Source organism: Rutilus rutilus (genome assembly GCF_951802725.1).
Source record: "Rutilus rutilus genome assembly, chromosome: 13".
NCBI classification, from domain to species: domain Eukaryota; kingdom Metazoa; phylum Chordata; class Actinopteri; order Cypriniformes; family Leuciscidae; genus Rutilus; species Rutilus rutilus.
Window position 1 is genome coordinate 16,572,224 of NC_140218.1, and position 17,966 is coordinate 16,590,189.

General features: G+C 38.9%; 1 protein-coding gene across 2 annotated transcripts; it reads right to left on the bottom strand.

The window, feature by feature from the left end:
- Positions 1 to 560: 560 nt before the first annotated feature.
- Positions 561 to 16,486, bottom strand: LOC311302218 (microtubule cross-linking factor 2). 2 transcript variants are annotated; one of them, XM_084427910.1, is made up of 11 exons: positions 15,514 to 16,486; positions 14,157 to 14,381; positions 12,373 to 12,528; positions 10,161 to 10,226; positions 8,703 to 9,839; positions 7,184 to 7,270; positions 6,368 to 6,529; positions 5,939 to 6,193; positions 3,328 to 3,368; positions 1,859 to 3,215; positions 561 to 1,579 (listed from the first exon to the last, which is right to left on the bottom strand). In XM_084427910.1, exons 1-11 carry the CDS (start codon positions 16,267 to 16,269, stop codon positions 1,433 to 1,435), a joined length of 4,389 nt encoding a protein of 1,462 aa, XP_084284036.1. In that variant the 5' UTR covers positions 16,270 to 16,486; the 3' UTR covers positions 561 to 1,432. The 2 variants fall into 2 exon arrangements, with proteins under 2 accessions (XP_084284036.1, XP_084284037.1); XM_084427911.1 differs by lacking the exon at positions 15,514 to 16,486 and adding an exon at positions 14,601 to 14,719.
- Positions 16,487 to 17,966: the final 1,480 nt, after the last annotated feature.

Below are 17,966 nucleotides of genomic sequence, written 5' to 3' on the forward strand. Positions count from 1 at the left end.
TATCCCTATACAGACTAAATATGCACCGTAATACAACAACATTTTTTATATTTTACACTACGTGAGTTTAGTCAGGGGTTAGTCACACTTTTTTATTTCTGTGAGTAGGTTCACTTTTTAAATTTAAATTGCTCTATAAGCATATACCTTAAATGTATGGATACAAAACAGCTATTTAATAAATTGTTTTTATTGTAAACAGAATATTTCAATTATGTATGAGCACATGGCTCACTTATGTTTGCCTTTTGTTCGATATTCACTATTGTGTAAGGCCCCTGTTCACCCACTAGGGGTCAATACAAATCTACGAATCTAATTCAAATTGCCACCTCAGGAGAAAGTTTACATGTGTCATGCACACGACACAACTCATACAATATATGTGTATATTACTGATAAAACTAATAAACTTCTCGTGCATTTATACTTTTTTACAATTATTAGTAGGCTACCTGGTGATAAGATAAGCTAAACTTATATCCATGCTCTTGTGCTATACCGTGATTGTGTTCAGTCTAATAAAATGTGAATAAGCAATGATAGCTTCCTAAAATTCCTTTTTTTAATCACACACAGTAATAAAAGAAATAAAAATCACAGGACTCAAAATGACTGAACACACTTTTCTTACAAAAGTATTTTTCTTTGCTTTTGTGGTCGCAGGCAGATCTAGAGCAAAGCTTGAAACAAGCTTGAGTGCTGCTTCCTCAAATCAAGTAATAGGGACCAATATAATGACATGGATCTGCATTTATTAACATGCCATAAAAAGTATCACATTTCAAATAGCTACATTTCTCTGATTAAGGTGCTTGGCCCTCCAAATGTTGTTTGCATAAACACAGATCACGTTTAAGACAGCTATATGAGTAACAAGCCACATTTATTAGGCATCTAATAACAATTAAACAGTAATTGTCCTACAAACATTCTATTATGCATAATATATATAAAAATATTAGTAAATCATGTCACAGATCTTTTTTGTTTTTAGATATGTTGCTTAATATTTATTTAAAATGTAACAAAGTCAAGTCCATCAAGGGTCAAGAAAGTAAAAACTGGAGGGGATCTTGCTGGTAATGTGAACTCTTAACAACACTATTCATTCTGTACAAGCCTTATTTGTTCCTCTAGCAAATTTAATCAGATTTTATATAATAATGCTAGAGACATTTCCCTAACCCCAAAAGGTATCAGCTGATTTCTTTCACGTTTTTTTTTTTTTAGATGGAAATTCTGTGGAATGGATTTTAACATGGTAAAACAGAGCTGAAGGCATAATCAAATTAATCCAAATATTAAATAAAAACACACAAAAAGGGCGGAGAATACGTCGAAATTTGTGAACGATGCAGAGTCCATGCAGGCCTGCCGATCCCTGAAGAATCCTGTCAGCCGCATCATGGTGTCAGCACACATCTTCCCATTAGGCTTGAGGGTCACCTTTACCACGAGTTGCGGGGTATTCATGTGGACGGGGTTTGTTCTGACTGTGAGCCTGCCGGAGGTTTTTTTGTGAGGGTCGAGCAAAGCAGGATGTCAAAGAGCGTGAGCTGCAGTCACAGGCTCCGTCCTGGCAAAGAGAGGGGAAAAAGCAAGGAGATATTCTCAGCTCAGCATTATGACAAATCAGGTGACAAACGAAAAACAAAAGCTCTTGAAAATGCCTCATTTCACCTTATTTTCATCGATTTACAAATGTTTCACAATGAGTCATTTTAAATGACTGTCGCACAATTTTTTTTACATTTGCGATCATTTTAGTCTCAGTCTGATGCCCTGATATATACAAACTTTCAATTTAGTTTTTTTTTTGGTCATGTTTTTGAACAAGTTAAACTTTCCTGCTAACCTCCAAGCCCTTGTTCTTGCTGAGTGAACCCCTGTCGATTTGGCGCTGGGTTTGGGTCTGACTCTGACAGACTGCCTCCTCTTTTTGGCTGTTTTTCATAAATCTGCGGTTCACGATCTTAGTGATGCTGTCATTTCTGACCAGTGGGACCGCTGGTATACGAGACGGGGGGTGCTCCGATTTCTTTGAACCCACCAGTCCGACGTGATCCCTACGAGCCGCTGGAGCTTTCTCCATCGCCGGGTTGGTCTTCTCTCCTCGGCCACACACGTTGCGCAGAAACTCCTGGACCAGACCGTACTTGTGGACTCCTACAGTTTTACGACCGCCAGGTTTATCGCTGGCCTGCGCTGATACTGAGCTCGGCCTGCTAGGTGTCGATCCACGTTGCGACAGAGCCCACAAACCACGGTCCTTAGCTCCGTAATCCATCCTGGAGGAGGCGCTCAGGGATGAGGAAGAGGACAAAGAGGATGTAGTGAAGGATGAAGAGGATGATGGTGAAGTGGAAGACTTCGAGGAAAACGGAGAGGATGTAGAGTGTCTGCGCTGTATTTTCGGCGAGGTGGAATGTGGTTGAAAGCGCTCTGCAGGACCAGGTACCCTTTCCAATGATGCTGACGTCTGCTGGGTTCTAGCGGATACGAATGAGGTCACCCGGGGTGACCAGTGCTTTGCGGTATAAAGACTTCGAGGGCCATCGGTCTGTAGCCCGACTGTGGTCACCTGTGGTTGGGATTGTGTTTGAGTTCCCGTACTCACAACGCTCGCCACATTGCTCCCAAAATCCTTTCCTCTTTTCCTCTCCAGAGGGCTGGATTGTGAGGTTTGAAGCACACTGGCTGTAATTTCCTTCATGTCATCACTCAAGTTGGCTGAGACGTCCATGCTATTGAAAGCCAAGCGTGAAGGGGAAGCAATACTGGAGGTCTGAAGACCTGAACAGGATGTAGAACTGATGACAGCTCTCTCCGTCAAATTCTGGCAGACAATCGGCACGCTACCCAGCCAGTTTTCATATGCAGAGACCCAGTCTCGGTTTACAAGGCCACAGGAAAAAGCATTGAAATGTGGTTCCTGGCTCTCCTCACACTCTTCCTCCTCTCCTGCTACTAGAGAGCTCATTTGGATCCTTTTTGCTGATGGTGGGCTGAAATATATACGAATGCTGGTCCTCTCTGGAGCAGTGTGGCTTCTCTGGGTCAGCTCCTGGTTTAGGTTCAAACCAGGGAAACTGGAAGGCATGATAGGGCAGTCCCAAGTCTTACAGCCGTCTTCTCTGTCCAGAAGGGCAGCTTCATGACTGAGGTACTTCCAGTTCTTGTTGGGTTTTGCAATGCCAGTTTTGAGAGTCATCCTGGTGGGAAAGCAAACTCTATTAATTAATAAATCAATCTCAAACAAGTTAAAACTTTATATAGATAGATATCTTGAGATGGAATTACTCTGTGAAAATAAAAGAATCTGACCTTTCCATTTTTCCATCTTTTGTCATCTTATTTCTGAAGGACTGAAAGTGGGTTAGAAAGATTATTATTTTGCACTCATACTTAGAAAAAATACATTACACACACACACACTATATGTATAGTATAGAAAATACTAGAAAATCTATTATATATATATATATATAAGCCCCTTTTCAGCGCTGCGCTCATTGTCTTTTGACTTCCGGTCTGTATTTTCACAGCAATTTTGCGTGTTTATTAATGAACGGCTCGTTTTAAAATCTTCCCGGTCGACTGACATTTGTTAAGTCATCTGCTTTAAACATTACAGTCCTCATGATAACTTTTGTTAACTTTACATTAAGTAAACCCACTTCAAAAGCGAATTACTCCTGTACAGCAGCGCCATAGAAATATACAGAGCGACCACAAAAACGGAAGTTAAAAGACAATATTAAAGATGGCGGCGCCCTCGTTTCTCTGGCGTATAAGGTCTATATATATATATATATATATATATATATATATATATATATATATATATATATATATATATATATATATATATATATATATATATATATACACACACACACACACACACACATATATATATATATATATATATATATGTGTATATATATGTGTGTGTGTGTGTGTGTATGTATATATATATACACACACACATATTCACATATACATATACAGTATATTGTAATATTTCATATCTTACGTTCTATTTATACTATAATATAGTATATATTATAAAAACTAATAATATATTATATATTACTATATTATATATTATATATACAAAAATATTATATATTAAAACAACCTGTACAACCTGGAACTTTCAACAGAAAAATATCTCGGAGTGAATCATTTTGAGACAGGGAATCCTTCTACTATTACTTAGGGATGAGCATTTTAAGATGCACAGTAATCACTGTCTTATTTAGGGAAAGTGTGTCAGAGTGCCAGTTAGGGATTACAGAAAAGAAAACCGCAAGAAAACGCTTTGATCAAGAAAAAAAAAAACATTGGAAAAATGTCTCTGCATTCCAATCCAGGCTTTACTTAACCCCATCAAAGAACTGTCACTGTCTACATTCCACTTTTATTCTTAGTATCTATGATAATGAACAGATAATTTGTTCAAAGGGAAGAATAAAACTGCTGTCAAACTGGAGGGCAACAATATAAAATCACGTTGTTTAAAAATAGAAAGTAACATTATGCATTTGATCCTCTAAATAATGCCTCCTCATTCCTCTCTCTCCTCCTTTCCCTCGACCCTGCACAATGTTTCCCCCCGTTTACTGTAAAGTAAACTCCTTATTTGAACTTCATCTGAGCCTTGATAAGTGCCTCTGTGGTCACTGTGGTTAGGCTAAGCCTTTTTCAGAGTGAGAAGTTGTGATTGAAGCTGATGTCTGTGCTCCGCCTGCTGTCCTACAGTCCCAAAAGGGGATTAGCCCAAATTCTGTTGCCATGCGGCCCTTTAACACACACAGGCTCACGGGACTGTCTCAAATCTCTGACCTCCGTTGCTTTAGGACTGTGAAACAAAGCCATTTGGCGAGTATTATGCTTTAGTATAATGCATATGTTTTAAGATTAATCAGACTGAATAGTTATAGTATTAGAAAATTGCATTAGTAAAAGGCGGATTTCAATTATTTAAATAATGATAAGATATTGGTAAGATTTTAAGATGGTAAGACGTTTTTGAAAGAGGGATCTTATGCTCACCATGGCTCCATTTATTTGATCAAAAATACAGTAAAAACAGTAATACTGTGAAATATTATTACAGTTCAAAATAGCTGTATTCTAATATGCTGATTTCCCTTTTGAAAATTAACCATGGTTTTATTACACTAAACCATGGTTAATTTGTGATTACCATGGTTTAACTATTATAACAATGTTTTTTGTTTGTTTTATTTGTATATTTTTATTATATTTATTATAGTATATTTAAAACATAAACTGTATTATTGTTATAAATGTTTAAATTGGTTGAACATTTTTGTGGAAACTGCGATTATTTGATGAATTATTTTATATTAATTAAATATTATATTAATTTTTAATTAAATAATACTTTTCATCAGTTTAATGCATTCTTGCTGAAAATTAAAGAACAAAATAAAAATCTCTCTGACCTCAAACGTTTAAACGGTAGTGTAGGTCATGAAAAAAATGCCCCAAAAAACATAAATGGCAGAAACAGGTAAATATAAAAATTGATAGAATTAAATAACATGACGTTTCAATTTATTAACACTAGTTATTGCATTAGATATCATAAACTACTGAAAAAGTTTTAAGCATTTATTAAAGTTGCTAATATATTTGCAGCATATGAAAATAGATAAATTAACATTAGATTATTAGAATTCTAAACAAACATGAATTAACAATAAACAAGTGTATTTATAGATTAATATAAACCTAAATGAATAAATGCTAAAAAAAAATTGTGGTTCATAATACCTAATGCACTTACTAATGTTTACAAATTGAACTATAATTATTATAAATTATAGTTCTATGTAGACCTATAATGATTATAAAGTGTTACCAATTAAATAATCCCCCCAAAAAGAACAATCGTTGCTCTGACCTGCGTTTTTATTCTATTTTGCTTTGCTGTCTTCGACCTTTCGCACTCTAGACGCACATGGTTCAGGTGTTCCAGCAGTTCCTGCCGCTCAGAGCTCCAGTTGCTCTCACAGACCTTCAGCTGTCTTGTCAGGTCCATGACTGCGGTGTAGGACTCAGCTAACAGGTGCTGAAGCTTCTCAACGTGGTCCTTCTGCAAAGCCGCATTCAGATCTGATGGACCCTTTATTCCTGCCTTCCCAGCTGGACCCTCCAGCTATAAACAAACACAAACAACTATAAAACCATGATGATGACTTTTCCGTGTCATAAAGCTTTTTTCATTTCCCTAGAGGCTGAGAATGAAGAAAGATGTGATGACATGAGAACCATGGCAACAGGTTCATTGATGCTCTCTGAAGGGAATTTACACTGATCTTCTGGTTCTCACCCTGCTTATGAGGCTCTTGAGCTCTGTACACTCCACGGCCCACGCAGCTTTGGCGTTTGCAAACTGTCGGACGACAAACTGGGCTGCCCTGTGCTGCTCCCAGAGTTCACAGAACAGATCCTGCAGGGCTGTCCTCAGGTCTGACAGCAGGGCACTGCTCACCTGAGAGAGGAACACACAGGGCTGAATGTACACTGGGCAGTGGGAATTTCTGTCATGTGTTTGGCATGGTAATGCATATGACAATGTTGATATATTTGGTCTTCGCGGAATAGATCTATGCTGCTGCTGCTGCTGCAAGTACGGGACTTGCTACTGCCATTACATACACGACACGCTGCTGTGAGCAAGTAAGACATGCTGCTGCTAATCAATATAGCGTACATGAAATACCCGTAGCAGATCTATACAGCTGGAGCGCTTCTGAAAGCGCGCTGCACTGCTAAGGCAAAAGCTAACCATGTATTTGAAGGTTGAGCAGCGAGCTCATTGGCTATTGATGCAGCAGGAACCAATCAGCTAGAGAATGATACGATTGCAAGCAGGTTGAGTTAAGGACTTATTAGCCTGCGCCATCTAGAGTTTCATGACATAACTTTGTATTTTTCTTCCCCTGTTGCCCATTTTCAACAATGCTATTTGGCTAATCTATGCCAAGAGAGCAGGCATGTTCAACTACAGTTTAATTATGAAAAAAGCCATTTTTAATGAAGTTCTTTCAGATTCAATTTAATGCATACACATTTATAGTTAGTGTTGTAACATGACTAGCAAAAGTTTTTGATTCTATTATATTTCCCTCATTCTTTTTCATACCTGAGTGTTGCATTTCTCTTGAAGATTGTACTTGCATGCTCTTGACTCTGTGTCCTTTAGGAGATCAATTTCATTCTGACAATACATCTGAAATTAAAAGGTATTTCACATAACTGGGTGTTCTTGAGTGAAATAAACTTTGAATAGTTATTGTGTGAAAAATTATTTATATTATTATTTTCATAAAATATAATTTCACACCGAACAATTTCGCTACGAATGCTTTTTCTAAATTAAGTGAAATTTAAATTTTTTACATTTAAAAATTAAGTACAATATGTGAAAAATGTATAGATTATAGAGAAATGATCAAAAATTGTAAAATATAGAATATTTTATTGTGCATAATTTACAATTTTCTCAGATGATCTCTCTATATATATTAGCTCAAATTATGCAAAGGGTGTGAAAATATGTACAGTGTCAGTAACTGTGTATATTAAGGTTACATTAATGCAGTGGTTCTCAAACTTTTTTGGTAATTCCCCACTTTGGACAAGGGGGAATTTCCAAGCCCCACCTGCCTCAACATGCTAAAGAAATAAAATGTTCAAATTTATTGAATTAACAAGTAGTATCAGTATAGTAACAAGTTATATCTAAATACAAACTAACGTTAACTATCTACATCAAATAACAGCAAGTTCAAAAATACACAGTGCAGCTGTGTCATAATTTGCATGAAATTCAAAAATAGAGAAAATAAAAGTGCAGCTGTGTCAAAATTTGTATCAAGTTCAAAAATAGAAAAGCAATAAAAGTGCCACTTTGCAATCTGTTAAAAATGAAAAAAAGATAAATCCATTTGGCAAGACAGGTCTATTTATCCCTGCATTAGTGGCTGCAATGAGCCTGTTTTGCATTGCACAATTTATTTATTGCCCACACTAGCCTGCTACCCATCGGCGCGAAACATAGATATAGCTACACATATACTGTATCTATGGGCGCGAAAGTTTGTTCCGCTAATATTAATATGCCTTTATAGTCACACAAACACACACACACACATGCGCGCAGTCACTCTCTAGCGCACGATTCCGGGAGATTGGATCTCATTTGCGGGTGTCAAGGAGCCGCCATCAATATGTGGGAGACTCCTGGAACTTCCGGGACAGTTGGGATGTCTGGATAAAGATATAAAGGCATAAAAAGGAAAATTTCCTCCCGTTTGGCGCGCCCCACCTGTCACGTCTCTATTCCCCACCAGTGGGGCGCGCCCCTCACTTTGAGAACCACTGCATTAATGGTAAACAACACATTTCCACCAAAAAGCATTATTAAACACAATACAAGATAAGCTGTGAAAGATCTGATGTGAATATATGTATATACTGTATAATATTGTTATTGGGCAAATTAAAGTTTTTCAAAAAGTGCCCAAAGTTGACAAAGCACCCAACTAACTACATTATTCAGTTATTTCAACTGCAAATAAGAATTCTTATAAAGACAATCTCATCCATCTCCGTCAATTAAGATGCATGACCACAGCAGAAAATATAGTTGCCCAATTTACCTCAAACAGGTTCTTTCCGTCTCCGGTGGGTCTCTCTCCCTGCCGCCACTGCTGGATGAACCATCGGAGCTGCAGAGTGAGCAGCACTAAGCTGTCCTGGTTACACCCATTTCCACAAATTTCTTCACATGGACCTTCTTGTCTTGCTTGATTCTTTGTGTCCTCTTTCATTGCACTTAAATCTTCACCAAAATGTAATATATTCTTTTCTGTAACAAGCCCATAGTGCTCTGAAGTGGAGTTTGACAGCACCTCCAACTTTTCTACAAGAGCACGCAGCTGGGCTTGTAACACTTCTAGTCCATTGGTCAAGGGACTTAACATGGGGTCCAAAAGCCATTGATGTGTCTTGCACTGAGGATCCACTGTCGTTTTGCTTAAGTAAGGACCACCAGGATGGGTCTTATGGGCATATGTAGGTGATCCGCCATTTTTAGCTGGGGCTGTCAGGAGCTGGATAGTTGATCTGACAAGCAGCGCTTGGTCATGGATGGCAAGAAGACCTTCTAGATCCTTCACACCAAATGTGCAGTCTGACTTACATTGAGCTCGCCCATCTTCCTCTTTAGTCTCTGCAGAAAGCTCCTGTTCCCCACCGATCGGCCCTTCTCTCTGCATGTGGATGGAGTTCTCCATGTGTTCTTCCTCTGCACGCATCTGGATCTCCTGTGTATTATTGTGGATTGTCAATGCATCTGCTTTCTCTACACCATCCAGACATCCACCTTTAAGCACCTCCTCCTGCTCTTCCTGCTCCCTCAATGCTAACCCTTCACCAGCCCCCTTCACCATCTCCTCTTCTTCCAAGCTTCCTCCTCCTCGTTCACGCAGTTCACTCATCTCTGCCCGCAAACCACGGTTCTCTACCTCTAGTTCCACAATTCGACGACTCAGCAGCGTGGCTTCTTCTTCCACCAGCCGCAAGTGAACTTTGACCTCTGCTTCTCGGGTGTGGGTGGAGTTAGTGGTGCCCGCTGCAGCCTGGTTTTCATCTACATCACCGTAAAGAAGGCGGTATTTGGAAAGCTCCTCCCGCATCGCCTCACTCTCCAGGGCCATCTTTGTTAGCTTCTTGCACATGAGCGCAGACTCTTCTTTGGCAAAGTGGAGCTGGCATTTCAAATCAGCACTGTCATCCTGCAGAGAACACAGGTGTGTTAAAATGGTTGGCATAATTTTAACTTTTACTAATACGTAAACACAGCAAGGCTACCTTGGCTATGATCACTATGGCTAACAGGGTTGTGTCACTAATAATTGAATTGAGAATGCATTTTAAAATCTTATTCAATTCCTGAAGTGAATATTTGAAGTGAATTTGAAGTGAGATGGCAAACATGATGCAGAATTAAAATGAACTGGGATGGATGGATAGATAGATGGAGGGATAGAGGGATGGATGAACCAGCACCATCCTTCACAAATCAATCGTTTACACTAATGTAACTTCCAACTCACCTGTGGAGAGAGTTTCTTTTCACTCTTGATGGATGTTGATCTCAAACTTCTTCTCTTTAGAGAATTCTGTGAATGCACCACATCCATAATAAGTCTAAATACATTTTAACAGCTTACTATGCATATTATGGCCATTGCAATTTGTCCCCTAAGATAATGTCCTCCTATGGGCATAAGTGTTCATTTGAGTTATGTTCATCATAGTTGTTATTTTCCATCATACCACTGTCCAATGCATTCCAATTTCTAATGAAATGTGTGACCGTAAGGAAAGTATGCACCTAATAAACACACTTAATCATGTTCGTGTGAGGTGGCAAGAACTCCAACTCCATAACTCAACCAAACATCCATACTGCTCCAAGTATGTCAAGAATGCTGGCTAGAGTCAGTCTATCTGTCTGCTGCTTTGTCTGGGTCGCTCAAACCCTTAAAAGTACAAAGAGCAAAGGAGGAGCATGTAGTCTCCATATTATCTTTAAATGTTAAAAAGAACCTTATTGATTCAATCCAAACCAAGACTGAACTGTCATAATTTAACCGTAACTCCAAGATAAATGTCTTTTAAAAGTGCAGATTGTTGCTTTTGAGATTATAAATCAGTAATTTATCTTGTGGATCAAGATTGCAAAAAGATTTTTGACCGGATGGATGAGTAAAGTGTTCGTATGTAAATCATCATGTTGCAGGTAGTGTCAGGCTCACACGAAGCCTTGATAATCTGGTTGTAGCTGATTTGTTCTGCTGGTAAGGATCAGGAATGGGCAGCAGCTGTCTGAGCTGAGCTGCGCGGATCCACTTCTAAGCACTGAATCCTGGATTAAACTGAATGCGTGCCGTTATTAAAGACCTACAGGCCTTCATTGCCAATAAAAAAAAAATACTTTTCTCTGCGCATTATATTGGTATAATGGTGGCAAACACTTTTTTTTATCATTATGAGATAGTGAAAGTAAAGAACACGCCTTCTTGCTAGTATTTTAAGCATGTATGTCGTAACTGCATATCATAAGACCCACACTGGGTTGGACAACGACAAGGATATCCCCTTCAGATGCATTTATAAGTGGCTGCTTTCTTACTCTCTCTTCACCCTTGTCTTTCAAATGACCCATTTATTTGCTCTCTTCTCCCCCTCATGCATCCACAAGTGAGAATGACAGCTGTGGGTTGAATTCAGACCCTTAGATCATTCTATGCCCTACCCAAGCAGTCAGCTGTTGGTTACACCCACTACATACAGTTGGGGTAAAGGTCAGATTGTAATTCTAACGGCATCATGAAATTAAGAAACAAACAAGAACTGCTGTAGTGATAGAAGTCATACTTATAGTGATATAAGGGGTAAAGCACGTACAGTATTTTAGCATTCAAAAGTTTCGGGTCAGTCATTTTTTTAAAGAAATAAGGATGCATTAAATTGTTCAAAAGTGACAGTAAAGACTGTAACAATATATTTCTATTTCAAGTAAATGCTGTTCTTTTAAACTTTATATTCATCAAAGAGTCCTGAAAAAACGTATCACGGTTTACACAAAATTATTAAGCAGAGCGACTGTTCCTAACATTAATAATAGTAAGACATTTTTAGAATAGTACATTCCTTGAGCACCAAATCAGCATATTAGAATGATTTCTGAAGGATCATGATGTGACGCTGAGGACTGCTGAAACTTCAGCTTTGCCATCACAGGAATACATTTAATTTAAAATATATTACATTTGAAAACTGTTATATTAAATAGTAGTAATATTTCACAATATTACTGTTTTTAAGATCCAATAAATGCAGCCTTGTCAAAATTGATTTTGATCTCTTTCAAAAACTATTAAAAATCTTGCAGACCCTAAACTTTTGAGGTGTGTGTGTGTGAGTGTGTGTGTATGTGTATGTGCATGTGTGTGTGTGTGGTTCAGGTAAACCCTACATTATGAGGACAAAATGTAATATCCGAAAACCTTGTCCTTGTGGGGCCATTTTTTGGTCCCCATGAGGAAAACAGCTTATAAATCATATTAAGTGATGTTTTTTAAAAATGTAAAAATGCAGAAAGTTTTCTGTGATGGCTAGGTTTAGGAGTAGGCTTAGTGTAAGGGGATAGAATATACAGTTTGTACAGTACAAAAATCATTACGTCAATGGAAACTGTATATATATGTATAGTATATATACATATATATATGCACACCAAAGTTTTTGTGGTCGTAACACCTGTGATTTGTCCATCTCAGCCTGCAGGACCTGCTTCGCCACCTCCAGATCCTGCAGCCGTTCACGCAACTCCTCGTTTTCCCATTCTAGCTGTGAATTTTTCTTTTGAATGGCCTCGAGTTCGCTGTGCAGGCGAAGGGACACACTTTTTGCCACCTGGGAAAACAATATTCATATAGAGTTAAGCAAATACACTACAAACCATGTGTCATTGCTAACTATCCACAAAGACGTTGATGTTAATACGATAATGATCTCAAGCCCTTTCATTCTCTTGGGGAATATTATTAGACACAAGAAGCTCTATTTAAAGAAAGGAAATATCTGATACTTTATAGGGAACATTGCAAAATGAGGATTAAGCTACTATGTTTCAGCTGTGGTTTGTGACATTGAGGATGTGAGGAAGTAAAGTGATAAGTTAATTGTTTGGGATTCAATATGGGTCGTCTCTCCTACGATCTCCCTCCTTTGCTATCCTTTGCAAAGCACTCGTCCTGTAGATGCTCAAGGGGTTGCTAACAAATGCTAATAATGCCAAGGGAAAACTGTTCGAGTGCATGTGATTATGCCATGGCATCTGTGTTTTCTTTTTTATGGCACAGGGTGATTATTATCACCATTGAATTCAAGGAGAGACTCCACAATCTCGGATTTCTTTGTGAAAAAAGTAAGTTAATGATGAGAATGTGGAGTAGAGCAGACACTGAAAAGGATGCTGTGCGATATCAGGTTGCAGGACACTCCCGTGGGGGCTGTTGAAGACGGAGTGCTGGTGAGGACGCTGAGCAGCGATGGGCATACACACACTGGCCCAGTTTGTGAAAGGAGGGTATCTATTTCTCTCACATGCCTTTAAAATAGACTGGTCATGGACACACACACACACACACACACACACACACACACACACACACACACACACACACACACACACACACACACACACCAGCAGCTGTGCTTGGACACTTCCCCTCTCAGATACTGTGGCTATAGTCCTTGACACATACACCATACACACTCTTTCATTCAACCTTGATTCTTGAGTAATACTTCACATTGTGTTTCTACGAAATACAAAATAAAATGTTCACACTTAATTCAGTGCAACAAAGGGCCTGGAAGAAACCTGAGGAATAGTCTGGAGGAGGCAGATTTCAAAAGAAAACAGCCATTTTATATGGGTCGCCCTGCTGTGTAGATTGGTTTTTAATTTGTAACGTTCCTACACAAAGCTCTGTCGCTGATTGGCTGAGAAGTTCAAACCAAAAAATGCTTATGCTGTGAGTGGCCCACCACAAATTACCGATTGTCTGCCAAACAGAAAACCGAGGGCTTTTCTACTCATTTTACAAGTTGGACCAACTCCAAAAATAAAACCACTCACTACACATGTCAAACTATAAAACAAAGCGGCATTTTGACTCTCACTAACACAATTTGGTAACAAACCACAATGGAAAGATTACACAATCCATCTGAGTGCATGCTGATTCATCAAAACAGAGTTTTGACTCATATACTGACTTACTATTAAACATTTAATTGGCACTAAGCAGTATTAAGCAATTTTGATAAACATCCTGTCCCGATGAATGCCATGGACTGCATCCAAAACCCTAACAGTGGGTTTCCTGTACACACATACACCACTGTAGCTTAATTGCACCCAAATCATGAGGGAAATATTTATTTAATTACACCCTGAATGTCTCATACAAGTATTTTCTCACACAAACACACTCAACATTAGAAAATAATGACTATAAGCATCACATCCTCACCCTAATATCATGCTCAAGTGTTCTGATAAGCTCGCCGTCCACCTGTCCCGTCTGGGCTACACGCAGGCTGCGTCTCTCCGCTTTCCTGAGTCGGTACTGCAAGATGCGACAGGCCTTATTGGCCTGTTCAAGCTGCTGTCGGAGTTCCTGCAGCTGGTAAACATCCTCCTCCATGTACATGTCTCTCATCTCCAGCATCTCTGAGCGGAGCTCCTCCATTTCGTCCTGAAAAGACAGCCAAAAATGGTGTATGTAAACTTCCTCAGTATTGTGGCAGGATTGCACCTACTACCATAAATGTTTTGAAATGAAACTTATAATAGGAAAACATGAGAAAAATCTATGCATTCTACTTCAGTGTAAACAAAGCATATGTGTTTGTGCATAAAAAGACTGTTTCTTTGTGGCCTCCAACCAATTCGCCCAAGCCAGCATTGGTCTTACATGTCGAGTGCTAGCATGTTGTGCACATTAACCCACAGAACCTGGTGCATGCCAAGAATGATGCACTGTCCTTCTCAGGGATGCATTGATGGACTTTCTGTTGACTTCTTGATTTCTACTGAGACACCTTGCACTTAATCAGAGTAAGGCTTGTTCTCTCTGTGAACCCGTCCTTCTATTGCATGTCAGAGACAATGAGGGATGACACAAGCCAATTAGTGAAAGTGTAATCTTCTAAGAAGAAAGTAAATCTTACAGTATAAGCCGTATCACGTGCAGTATATTTCTGCTTTGTTTATGTGCCTGTTAAAATATTGTTATGTGTAGCAGACAATGTTAACACTTTAACAAACATGATGTATTCCGAAATAGTTTGTTTCAACAGTTTTAACTCAGAATTACAGTACATAAAAACCACAAGGGGAACTATGGGTTTTGATTTTGGTATATTCATAATGGAACACAAATGTATATAGCAAATATTTTTAAATACGATTAATTCTCCTAAGCACAAATTTCTTCCTTGAAACGTTTGCAGAATTAGGTTTATGTAATTTAAAACATGTCATGAGGTTAAAATGTTTTGTAACCTGTCCAAGGCAGACTACCAGCTCTAAATAGCTTAATCAAGATCTAGATCAATAGTCCAGCACATCATGTGACATGGTTTATGCCATATTGGCTCATAAAAGTATGATGCATAATACCTAAAATCCACCAAAACAGGCTGTTACAGCAAAGATACCTAAAACACAAATAATTAAACACAACAATTCCGTTTTTTGTAATTGGCCATCCAGCCATCTTATATGCTTGAACTCGCCCTAGTATAATTTACACCATGCAGAAATGATTATTTGCCATCAATTAACAACCGAATAACTGAATTTATCAACCAATCAATAAATCTCACCTTTAAATATTCATTTTCCGATCTTAGGTCGTCAATCTCTCTCAGCAGATCCTCATGCACCCCTTCAGCAAAGTCTCCAGTCAGATCCGAAAATGCCACAGATGCGCTCAAGTTCAAGCGACTGTCCATGGAAACGTAGGACCGGTCTCCAGGAGAGATGCTTCCCTCGCCGAAGCCAAACCCTGGGGACAGGGTGGCATTGATCAGACCATCATCTTCTCTATCTTCTGATATCTGCTCAGCTAAACCGTACATCATCTCTTCGTGTGTTCCTCTGTGACAGACCTCGCCACACTGGGCATCAGTGGACTGCTTCTGCTCCTCAGACGCGTCCGAGATCTCAGAGCTGCTGTCCGTGGAAGAGAGTTTTCCGGTAGCACAGCCAGAGTCCTTACTCAGGTCATCAGACGTGATGCTTCCATCCGATAGCTTTCTTCTCCCGGATGATTTACTGCGATTGCTATCGGAGCGTTTTCTCGACTCTGGTTTCATCTCCATTTTCCCAGCATGGATGTTTGGCGTGACAGATAATCCACGCTTTGGTTTCTTGGAGTGAATCTCCTTAGTCTTGTTCTGTGAGGGAGCTGCGTTCGCCTGAGGTTGTTTTGACGTCATGTGTTGCACATGATGCCGGTGGATTTGTCTTGACTGGTGGCTGACCGCGTCTCCTCCACAGGCTTTATCCTGCCCGTCCCGTCCGTGCTGGGATGAGCGTGCATTAGACTCAGGATTGGCCTCAACTTTGGTCTTTGTCATTGTTGGCGTTCAAATATGAGAATCTCCTCTTATTCACCGTTCATTGCTTATGTGAAGAAAGAAAGACAATTCTGTGTGTTTATGTTTCCAGGCAGTATAATGAGATGAATAATGCCAGTAGAGTCCTCTGAAGAGTTTGTGTGAGATGAGGAAAAGTTATGCTCCGAGTTAAGCCGTTAGTCTAGTGGTTGAGTGAATATCTTTACTGTGTGTGGCCATGTGCCTTTAAAACTCCAAAATCTCCGCCCCGAAAACAGGAGCTTTCCCCCCTCTCTCTCTCTCTCTCTCTCTCTCTCTCTCTCTCTCTCTCTCTCTCTCTCTCTCTCTCTCTCTCTCTGAGTCAGAGTTAACTCAGCTTTACTGGCATGATTACGAACAGTTAGAAGTGCCAAACTATTTATTTTCTAGGATAAAATTATAGATTTTTTTTTCCAGACACCCCTGCAATGCATATTTGTTGAATAGCCGACTTAATTGAGTGCACTGTTATTTTTCTAATTTATTGATTTATTCACATGGTGGCCTATGGGTGGCCTACCCATAACTAATATCGGTAACACACACACACACACACACACACACACACACACACACACACACACACACACACACACACACACACACACACACACACACACACACACACACTATATATATATATAGGTTATAAATAAATAAATAATATATATATAGCCTATATATATATATATATATATAGGCTATATATATATATATATAGGCTATATATATATTATTTATTTATTTATAACCTATAGCCTATATATATATATATATATATATATATATATATATATATATATATATATATATATATTGGTTTCAAAAGAAAGAAAGTTGATCACAACTCACACACTTCTCAAGGGCACATAACTTAAAAGTTTAAAAAACATTGCTCGGTTGACATCTAGTGGCTTCAAATGAAACGGAAGATCCGGCCGCAGAAACACACGTCACAGCAGTCTGAGAACAGCAGCCTCAGACCTTTCTTTAACTGTGTATGCCTCAGACCCGATTCTCCGATTCAGCCCTGGACAGACCCGATGTTAGGATGGCGCTGACGATCGCGTATATCCCGGCCCAACCACTAACCCCCTACCCTTCAGCTCTAGCCTACCTTAACGAATGCCCACCCCCACCCCAAAACTAAAATCCCCATGAAATCAAAATTAAGTTAGCCTGCCCTTAGCCTATAACTGTTACTGTCTAGTGTGCTCCAAAACAACGACAAAATTCACATTTAGAAGTTATAAGCATTCAAAACTTAGTCTCTCACTTCCGCCAATATGGATCAATGATTTTGATAACATCAATCTGCACTATAAGCTCCTTCATCTTTTCACAGCTTCTCATTAGATTTTCTGTCCAATCAAATGCTCTCTAGAATTTAAGAATTGTTTAGTTTTATAGACAACGCTTTGATTTTAGGGCGTAAATAAGAAAAAGCAATAAGAAAAGAAAATATTCTATGAATTAATACATAGATCGCAGATCACACTAATATTTTAACACAAACAGGTAGGCTTATATTTTGAATTCTCCCCGGACAGCAGTCATATTCAATCAAGGAGCGCCGCTGCCAGCCTACGGCGATATTTATTGTTACCGGTATTATGATTATAAATAACCCACATCCCTGCCTTTTTAGTACCGACCCCTTTATGTAACATCATATAGCC